General features: G+C 43.7%; 1 protein-coding gene across 1 annotated transcript in view; it reads right to left on the reverse strand.

Moving 5' to 3' along the window:
* Positions 1–10641, reverse strand: part of LOC308298512 (tumor necrosis factor ligand superfamily member 10-like) — a gene marked incomplete at its 3' end in the record, with an annotated part of 114095 nt that extends 103454 nt beyond the window's left edge. Inside the window, exon 1 of the mRNA XM_080742138.1 lies at positions 10351–10641. Within this exon, the coding sequence (XP_080598264.1) occupies positions 10351–10629 (279 nt within the window). The 5' untranslated portion in view covers positions 10630–10641. The remainder of the gene's footprint in view (positions 1–10350) is intronic.
* Between the last annotated feature and the right edge of the window lie 395 nt (positions 10642–11036).

Genomic DNA, 11036 nt, shown 5'->3' on the forward strand with positions numbered 1-11036 from the left:
TATAAAATACTAACTCTATGGGCATTCAATCAAAGCAAAGGTAGAGGCAAAGCTTTTCACAAAAGTTCAAACCTTTCAAGAAAACACATTGCAAATAAATTGTACGATCTACAATGTCACAAGTTCACAACATTTCACAATGTACAAGACTGTACACAATGCTATTTCCACTACTTCTAAGTTCTATTATGCTTATGTATAAAATAGGGCATATATTCAAAGATACAAGGAACTTTCTGCCCTTTCAGCGACGATAATAAGCAACTTAATCATGCTAAGTAAGACTCCATATAGACTTTGTTCTCCAGAGAGACTGGTCTAATTGCTGAACATATCCAGTGTTCTGTGACCGGAGACTGTTAACCCAAACCCAAGAGACATGTCATCATGTCAGAATGAATCCAGTGGGGTTCAAAGCAACTACATTCTCAGACCATCTTAGGTAAGTGTCCTGGGCTGGCCCGGTACAAAGCCTGTCACTCAGGATTACAGTGCCTTACACACAATACCCCAATGAAAAGGCCTGACGCAAGCTTTAACTCTGATATCAGAAGCGTCGTGAAAAATAAAAAAATCCCTTTCCATTATAACTAATGTCTTTGAAACTCGAAACAGGGCTCAAAAGAGAGAGAAAGAAGGTTATAAAATAATATTCTCTACAGCAGTTTCATGCAGTCTAGTCCTGTTCAGATCTTTTTATACAGCCAAGGGACAGACATTAACCCATTATAGAATAGGGCTAAATCAGAAATTAGCCTACAAAACAAATATGTTGCTACATACTGTACATGTACTGTAAGCCCCTCCCAAACAGCAAAATGTGTTCCTGGCCTGAATGGGTCAAGAGCAATTTCAACATAAAAATTAGTAGTTCTTTCACATAGAGCAGTGGGTTTTCATACGAAGGTCCATTATTTATTCGGCTTTTGAGATACGGACCACCATTTTAGTTGGATATAATTTTGTCCACAATTCCAAGCTGTATTGATATGGTATCATATAGGAGAGATAACAGGCAAACGTTGATCAAAATAACAACTCTTCTACTCTACATTTTCTACTCTCTTCTTGTAAATGAAGTAATGCAGAGGCTTAACAACAATTTAACTCTTGAAAGTGTAAGATTAAACTTGAAAATCTCATTGGGTTACCAACTTCCCATCATTTAGCTGGGGGCCACCTGGAACCCCTTCAAGGACCACTGGTGGTCCCCGGACCACTGGTTGAGAACCACTGACATAAGGCGTCATGATCGCCCCTTTTAAATCAAAAAGGCATATCATACACGATATGAGTCATGGTGAAAACTATGCCAAGGGATATGAATCAACTGCATTTTCCCTTAAAAAAAAAGACTTTGACCGTGACGGGCCCAGATCCCAGTCTAGCCAACATGTGTTCTGGACTGGTGCATCCCAGACGACGCGTGAATCAAAACAACATCCCGGTTCCAACAAATGGAACAAGGGGGGAGCGCTTGTTTTCGGTGGAGTAGACGGAGGCGCGCCGGCGTTATATTATAAACACAATCTGGTATAGCTATAACCACAATCACAACATAGGCTATTTATTGTTATCACTAATTCACTATAAAGTGTCTTTAATTAGAATTAAAGTAAAAATAGTCAAATAACAAACAAGGACAAATTGTTCTGCCCACAACCTTATCAAACCAAAATGCCTAAACTACTGTAAAAATGTAGGCCTATTATAACTATGATAATGGTTCTTAACTCCTTGTAAGTCCCAATTATTAAGTATAATTCTTGACCTTAATAATATAGAATGTTTATGATTATTTCTTGTGTTATATATGTTATGAAACATTGCATGTAGGTCTATTACATTACCTCTAACCTATACACGAGTGAGCTCTCGGCACCTCCGCGCGGTCCAGGCGAATACAACGGAGCGCTCCCTACCTCCAGACAGTTCACCAATCACAAGCTTCCATTGTTGGAACCGGGATGCTGTTTTGATACACGCATCCCAGACACTGAACGCAGGTCTATGCACACTCACTGCAGCTTCCTGTGTGTGTGTGTGTGTGTGTGTGTGTGTGTGTGTGTGTGTGTGTGTGTGCGCGTGTGTGTGTGTGTGTGTGTGTGCGTGCGTGTGTGTGTGTGTGTGTGTGTGTGTGAGTGTGTGTGTGTGGGGAGGTGGGGGCCTAGAACGTTTAATCTCAAAGTCTACAAGGGAAAAAAAGCGCTGCGCTAGTGGTTAATATCTCGCCCCCTCGCTAACCTACATCCAATGTGAATGGCGATTGTTCAAGCGCGGTCGTGTTTGTTTCTAAAAGCACTTTTATAGGCTGAGCAGGTCTGTCACATTGTGATTTACAAAGGATGTGAGTCGCAACTGAAACAAACAGAAAACGCAGACTCGCACACAATAGAACACAGAACCACAGAAGGCCAGAGCTTTTTTTTTTGTGCGAGACTGTATCTGTGTGTGTGTGTGCGTGCGTGTGCGTGTTACCATATGTGCCGTGTGTATTCAATCAAAGCACAAGGACATCAGACACCAGAACAGTCCTGGTTATATGGCATTGTACCCGACACTTTACTGGACTCTCTTTGTGTGGACAAAGCCAATATGTCAGAGTGCGTAATGTGTAATTCTATTGCAATTCAACAAGAGCCAGAGAGAGAGAGAGAGAGAGAGAGAGAGAGAGAGAGAGAGAGAGAGAGTCTGTTTCTAGATTAAAAATAGCCGGCCTTTGCATGGGGAGCAGTGGGGGGATTCCCCATCACGCCACGGATACACAGAGAGCTGGGGTTTTTCACGTACACTCCGGGAACACAGCTTTATCAAACCATGGCTTTTGCTTTTATGCATTTCATGCACTGTCGAGTGAGAACGAAGAGGAGAACGAAGCTATTTTGTAAATCGAATCTGTTCGTGACCTTAAAAATGGCAGCGTTGCAGACTTAACTGTATTGGTCGGTGTTAAAATGTACCCTTAGGCTTAGTATCCTAGGCGTATGTCATCTTGGTATTCCATCTTCTACGCAATAGAATAGTATTTATGTTAATAACAGGCAAGGTGTTGCATTCATTACTAAAAGTAAGATATATATATTTTATCCACATGAACCCTAGCATCCCTATTCTGTCCTGGGTGAACATGAGGTGAAAATGTTTGATCCACAAGCTCAATGAACCCCTCACAGGCCCTTGGTGGTCCCCGGACCCCACTTTGAGAACCAGTGATACATGAAGCTTTAGCGTTTGCTTATAAACGACACAAGAGTCTCGCCTGACCAGCTGTAATCAGCTGTCAGGCAGCTCCTTTCCTATTCCTCATTCACAGATCTGCTGGTCATTACGTCACACTGTCATACTCCAATCAGAGCTCGTGCTCAGTAAGGGATGGCTCCTTAAAATACGGCTTACATTCACTATAGCTCTGCTTGTCTTGGATCCGAAGCTTCGGATCCGCTGCCGCTTGTCTGCCTCCTCCACCCCAGCCTCCACCTTTTGATCAGAGTCTGGCATAGGCTCAAATACTTGTGATTTGCGTCTGTTGATTCAACCTTATCTGTCAATGTGGTGTACTGCTATAATTTGTATCCCTATTCAGCAGCGAAGTGTGATGTCACTTCCGTGAAATGGCGTGAAATGTCGCCCTCTACGGGGTTCATGCTGGTATTGTTTTGTATTCAAATCGCCATTGAGGAATTTGCGATCACCGCATATAAGAACTGTGTTAAAAATATAAACACACCATGTGCGCGGACATGCTCTCAGCGACAGTCTGTCCCAGACACGAGTGTCTCTCTGTAGTTTCCAACATTTAGGACAGCGTTGATTACATTTTCTCTGACAACAGGCTATATCAGATATGAATGAATATCATAAACTATGCAGAACCCCCCCGCTGACAGAAACGCGCACATGGTGTGTTTATTTTTTTAACACAGTCCTTATATGCGGCAATCGCAAATTTCCCAATGGCGATTTGAATACAAAACAATACCAGCATGAACCCCCTAGAGGGCGTCATTACGCACAAATGACGACATGGCTTCGTTTCTCTATGGGGGGTTTTGCTTAACGTTCCCTGAATTTGCATAGCAAAATTCAGGGAACAACTCCAAACGCAGAGCCCTTTAACGCCAAGTTTAACTGTATCCTATTTGTTGCAATAAATGGTTAAATCTACTTTGACATGAGTGTTGTTCCTGACTAAATGTATGGCTATGTAGAAAACACCAGGTGTTTTAGGGACTGATGTTTCTTTTCCTGTAAAACTACACACGACAACATGCTGTTGTTTTGTAGCGATCATCATCATCGGTGGGCTACTACAGTAATGACTCCGGCCTCAGACCCATGACTGCCTTGTACTTCCCCTCCCCGGGGATTCCTAATGTTTTTAAAGTCAAGGACACAAGCACAACATTATCCAGAAACTTGACCAAAAAGAATGATAACAAGTCATAACGGCAGAGATCTAGTTCTGGTGTTGTTCTGACCCCCACACAAGAAAAAATATAGCGGTATAGCTATTTTCTTGTTTTTGTTTTAGAGGTCACAGTTCAGGAGTCAAGACAAAGGTGCAGATTATACCATTAGTCTTATCTAGGAATCTGTGGGGGTCACAGGTCTGACCTGTTGAGGTTTGATCCCCACGCCGGCCTAATGTTTGTCCACCAATAACAATCTGCCTTTGAGCAACGAGAATTCCTCTTTGTCACTCTGGTTAAGTGCATCTGCCTGACCGAATTCATCTAAGCCTTGAGGTCGTTTTTTAGCTGAGAGATTGCCTATTAAACCACTAAAAGGAAATGTCAGATCAGGGGACTTGTTTGTTGTTTTATAGCCTCAAGACTCCCGAGAGCTTCTTCTTCTACCTGCTGCTCAATCACTAGCGAGTCTCTCCGGGGTAGAAAAGCATCTGCTGAATGAAAAATGCGAGTCCTGCTCTGGCTGGAACGGCTCCAAACGAAACCCCACGGGAAACATCAACCAAGGTACTGTTTGCTTCCTAACAAAGCACACTAGTTTTTTTAGACTCTATAACCCCCATATATACCCGCTCAGTCACTGACTGTATTTAAGCCCTGGATGTTAAATTTAAGACATGTGCTGGGGTAAACCACAAAAGAAACATCAGGCATTGGGTACAGACGTGCCGTGGCCGGCTGGCAGCTTTCTTTTTCTTTTCGAAACACAAGAAAAACCTTGCCAAGGAATTATGACGGCAGTAAAAGCCTACCTGCAGTGCAATGCTCGATCAATCTAAGTCATTCTGGATAAGAAAACCAGTTTAAATGTTGAATTTAAGACCAGAGTAGGGTGAAACCACAAGAGAGAAAGAGAGAGAGAGAAAGAAAAATCGAGTTAAACATCGGCCTGCCTAACCCGTCAACCCCCAAACGCAGCTAATATACCATTAGCTTTTTTTCCTCCTCCCACAAGCCAAGGGTTCTAAATCAGTGGCACACAACTCTGGTCCACAGGGACCCCTATAGCTGGTTTTCTAGCCTACCACACACTCTATAATAGTCCCTGATTGGAGAGTTACACATCACTAGGACAGTGGTTCTCTCAACCTGTGGTTTGGGGGGTCCCCAGATGATTAACTTAATGTGCAACATTGTTTTCTCACTCAACAAAACTCAACAAACCAACATAATGTTTAAGTGTGTAGAGGGTATCTGCACATTTCTAAAGTGACAATTTAAGGACATTAAACATTGGCCAAATTGTCAAATATTAGAGGCAGAAATTGTGAAAATAGCTAGTTGCGAGATGTTGTGAGCATGTAGACCGGCTATTTTCACAATAGAACTGTGTTATACAAAATGTAATAACTCAACTCTTCAGTGCTCTTCGGGGTGGGGGGTCCCCAGTTAAAATATGATTCTTTTGGGGGACGTGGCCTGTTAAGGCTGAGAACCACTGCACTAGGACACAGGACACCACGTGAACGCAATTAACACCCAGTAAAATGGAAAACCAGGAGCAACACGGACCTGGGCCATGCACTGCTCGACGTGCGGGTCTATTACTTTGCTCGCTGGACAAGAATATCAACATAATTTCAACTGAAAAAAGAAATGTCAACACTTTCTTTCCTCAATGCCTCCCACCCGTAGAATCTCACGCCACAGTTTGCAGCGTCCCTCCGTATCAATCTTAAATATCAGACCATGAAAGCAAAGCAGCATCAATCAACTCAGGTAACTTTATAGTTTAAAGTATTGGGGCCAGAGAGAGCCTTCAAGGCTATAGCTCTCCGGCGTGTGTGCCACTGTACATTATGAAAAGTGAATATGAACCATTGCTTCTCCGTGGGAGGGGAGATTTTCTTTTTACCATCCAATGATACATAAGCAGCGTAGGGTTGAAACGCTGTGAGAAGAAGAATTATACAACTGCAGCGGAGCCGCGGAGGTATTCTCCCTTTGAAAGCATACGGTTACAGCTCAAACAGCCGCCTGTGGCGGAGTGCGTTTCAGCCACCTAGGGACGGAATGAAGACGTGCTGAAAGTAAAGCGATTTACTGCCACAATCCATCACCTTTCCACTCCTCTCCTCGCTGCCTGGTTCCAGGGGCGTCACACCAAATTCTGGGCCCTGGGTACAAGGATTCACTGCGGGCCCCCCATGAATGTTAACTATTGAAAAATAGCAGATATACAAGGCAAGCTCACAGCGCGGCACCGAGTGCCGCGCTGCGAGCTTGTAGATCTGCTATTTTTGAAAAATCGTGAAAATGTGTGCCAAGAAACCTATGTTTCCATGTCATTGATGCTCAAACCTTTTCATGTGAAGGACCCCTCCCCATCTCAAAATATTTAGTTCCATGGACCCCCCAGAAGCAAAATTTGAGTTACAAATGTTCACTTAAAAAATACATATATTCAAAGATTTGCGCACATTTTCACGACTTTTCAAAAATAGCAGATCTACAAGCTCGCAGCGCGGCACTCGGTGCCGCGCTGTGAGCTTGTATATCTGCTATTTTTCAATAGCTAAAGTTACTAGGGCCCCTCCACCTTGGGCCCTGGTAACTCAGTCCCACTTTCCTACCCCTTGTGACGCCCCTGCCTGGTTCATCCACTGTGAATTGAACCTATGCATCGCAAGCCATAGATTATATTTCCCCGTGGGAGGAGACGTCATAAATAAACCATATCCCCAACTTCTCCCCAAGTCAAAACAACCCAGCCTTCTGCCGATATTAAAAGTTAACAAGAGCCTTTAAATCTCTAAAGGTAAGTTATCGTGAAGGGGAGGGGCTGTTTTTTCATCTCCTGAAATCGTCTCCACTTCCCCAGCCTCCGTACTGCTTAGCTGTCCAATCACAACACACGATGACAGAGAGAGGCGTGGGAGGTTTCGGCTATTAGGGGTAACGTAATTAGGTCAGCATACCATGTACTGGCAACGGTGGTGTTAAAGTAACTTTAGTTTAGCCCTATTGTATATCTTGGCTATATCTTGGCTGATCTACAAGCTCACGACGCGTTGTGCTCGTTGTGAGCTTGTAGATCTGCTATTTTCAAACATTTTGAACTTTTACTTTTGGTACTTGCCAACACTCTTGCCAACACTTTCATACTTTTACTCAAGTACATTTTGAATTCTGTATTTTTACTTAACAGGGTATTTCTATATGGAGGGTATTCGCGTGACATCATCATCATACCCAGAAGTTATGCGGGAACGCTTACTGAGTGGCAAAAAACTACTTTCTGGCCTTGACAGCCCACACATCCAAACAGAAAAGTCCTATGTGATTGCTTTAAAGAACGTTAAATGACATTAAACTCACTTTGCCACTCAATTTGCCACTCACTTTATGCATGCCCTCTATTGCAGTATTGTTACTTTCACTTAAGTAAAACATTCGAGTACTTTTCCCACCACTGTCCGTGAGGTCAGCATACCATGTACTGGCAAAACACCTGGCTTTGAATTCACGCCGATGACCTTTTTTGTCAAAGGTCAACCTCCTCCTCTCTCTCTTTATCTCTCTTTATCTCTTCCTGTCCATCTCCAGTGGGAGACGGACCACCAATACAGGCAAATAAAAGGGAAACTGAACAAATACGCTGTCAGCCAACGCAACAATAGAATAACATGTGGGAGTTGAGCTGGTCTTGATAACCCCAGTGACACATAGCTCTGCTCTCATCAACCAACTGAAACACCCAAGACCAGTGGTTCTCAAAGTGGATTTCAGGGACTCTATAGGTTCCTTCATGGGGGTTTAAATAGACCTTTACAAGTCTGTAACTTTGACAGTGTACAAATGGAACCAAATGGACCCGTTAGGGTCCATTTGGTTCCATTTGTACACTGTCAAAGTTAAGGGGAGACCTTCAAACTTCAATGTTTGAGAACCACTGCCCATGGGAACAAGACAGTAACTAACTGCTCATCAATTCCATTACAGGGCTGCAACTATCGATTATTGTCTTAGCGATTGTTCTATCGATGACCTTTTCGATCCATCGAATAACCGATAAGTGTGGTGTGTTTTTAAAAGAATTTTGCATTGTTTTTAGATAAACAAATTGATTAAGCACAGTGCTGTGCAGAAATAGTACTTAAAACTGATCTACAAGCTCACACAAGTGTTTTTTAGGATTTATTTTGAAGCTTTTCGCCTATAATGACGTACCCAAAAATAGGGATTGATTATTAATCGGCTCTTTAATGACATTATCAGAAATGTTCTAGAATTGATTAAATCAATGCCTTTGATGAACTGCTTTATTGGCATGGGAATAATACATCACATTGCCAAAGCCAGTGTGAAATAAAAAACAAAAATGAGACATGTGTGGACCATGTACAATTAAATATAACTGTCTACCAGAATAAAGTAGTGTAGTGTAGTGTACACAAAGTGCAGCTGTGAAACATTGCAACATTGCAATGAAATATAGTGGTCAAATTAACTTAAAAATACAAACCGGGGAGGGAAAGAATGTTGTTGCTATTAAAAACGCATAATAAAGGCCTACATGATTATTTCTCTCATGGGTCATCTCGCACACATATTGCGTCACTGACAAACACTCGCGGAGCCACTGGGAACTACTACAGGAATAACACAACTTTTTAATTCCCTCCATATGAGCTCCTGGCGCCACAAACATTTGGCACTGATGATGACTGTGACTGAGTCAATGCATATATAGTATGCTTTAATCATTATCAAATTAAACTACTATCTTGTCAAGCCTAGATAACAAGACAGCTGTAACCATGCAGTTAGGTGGGCTAGGTAGGTAGGTAGGTAGGTAGGCAGGCAGGCAGGCCAGGCAGGCAGGCAGGCAGGCAGGCAAGTTAGGTAGGTAGGTAGGTAGGTAGGTAGGTAGGTAGGTAGGTAGGTAGGTAGGTAGGTAGACAGACAGGCAGGCAGGCAGGTAGGTAGGCAGGTAGGTAGGTAGGTAGGTAGGTAGGTAGGTAGGTAGGTAGGTAGGCCTAAATAGGTAACAGGATAGGTCATAGGTGGGCAGTCAGGACTCTGGGCACCAAAGAGGAGTGGGCACATCTGTGGCAAATTTCCCCCCCAAAAAATGTTAACATTGCTTAAACATTGGACAATTCAGGTCTAATATTTCCACAATTACTACAAAACCTGTATTTCCAGTCATTTTGGAACATAAACAAGAAGTTGACAGTTAAAATTAAGTCTCATTATATAATGATGCATTGTGCATGTTTACAGTACTTTAGTTTACATTATTTTGACATTTTGGACAAAATAGCCAAGTTTACATCGAGGTGCCCAGATGTCCCTAGTGCCCATCTAGGCTATCCAGTATCCGTGAGGGAGGGAGGTAGACTGAAGAGGTAGGTAGGGTAGAGGAGATACAGTAGGTATGAAGTATGAATATGAATGTGTGGATAGGATTTGCTATAAAGAGTGAATAGTTCCAAGGTGGTCTTTTTCTTTCACATATACAAAAAGTAGCCTATAGTAAACAGCCTGCTATAATCAACACACACAGCTGTAGATTTGAAAATGACAGTAAATCAATCTCTCTCTCACACTCTCACTCTCTCACAGTCACACACTTTCTCTCTCTCTCTCTCTCTCTCTCTCTCTCTCTCTCTCTCTCCTTGTGAATTCCAGGTCACATACGAATGACTTTAACAAGTTCAGTCAGGCTCGCCCCCCCTCGCCCCCACCCCCCCAAATCCCCAGCAGCGTTATACTAAAAATCCTGGGATTTTAATACTCTTGTGTGTCGACCCTCCAGCCGAGTCGTTCCAAGTTCCAATCCAACCCCCCCAAAAAACTCTCCCGATCAGCGATCAGTGACATTACAAACACAGCAGCCGAGGCGATCAGGGTGATCAGATGTGATCTGGTCTCTTACCTGTGATATGGACATGTTCAGGTAGACAAAGAGCCCGGTGGTCGAGGCTATCTGCAGCACGACCACCACGATCACCACCATGGCGACCCACATCTTGGAGGGCGCCTGGTCCCCCCCGCCGCCGCGGTGCAGCCGCTGGTCCCCCGGCCTCCCCCCTGGGGGTCCGCCGGCCGTGGCCGGCACCATCATGTAGGTTGTGGACTCGCTGCTCACCGACCTGAAATAATCCTGCTGCTGCTGCTGGTGCTGCTGGTGCTGCTGTGCGCTCGGAGTCGCCATGGCATTCCCGACGCATGAGTTTTACGCGCACCGAACAAACAAACAAAACAAACAAATAAACCAAGGGGGAAAACTAGGGCAACTTAAACAGTCCCCCTGATTCCCTCAGAAAAAACAAAAAACAAATTAGATCCCCGTTTCCATGGGTGCCGCGGCTACCGCCCGTCCCGTCCCGTCCCGTCTTGTCCTAGTAGTCCGAATGAGTCGCTTCGCATTCGGCGTGTGGGAGTGGGAGGATCAGGAGGAGCACTGAGTGGAGATCAGGAACCCGAAAAACAAAAAGAAAGGAGGGGGAAATCCACAGTTCCACACGGAGAAAGTCCAACTGTCAAAGAACCGAACGGAGGAATAAAAACGGACGTTTAAAACGCGGCGGCTCCGTCCATTAATTAAGTGATTTATGAACA

This window comes from Nannobrachium achirus (assembly GCF_963921795.1).
Source record: "Nannobrachium achirus genome assembly, chromosome: 14".
NCBI classification, from domain to species: domain Eukaryota; kingdom Metazoa; phylum Chordata; class Actinopteri; order Myctophiformes; family Myctophidae; genus Nannobrachium; species Nannobrachium achirus.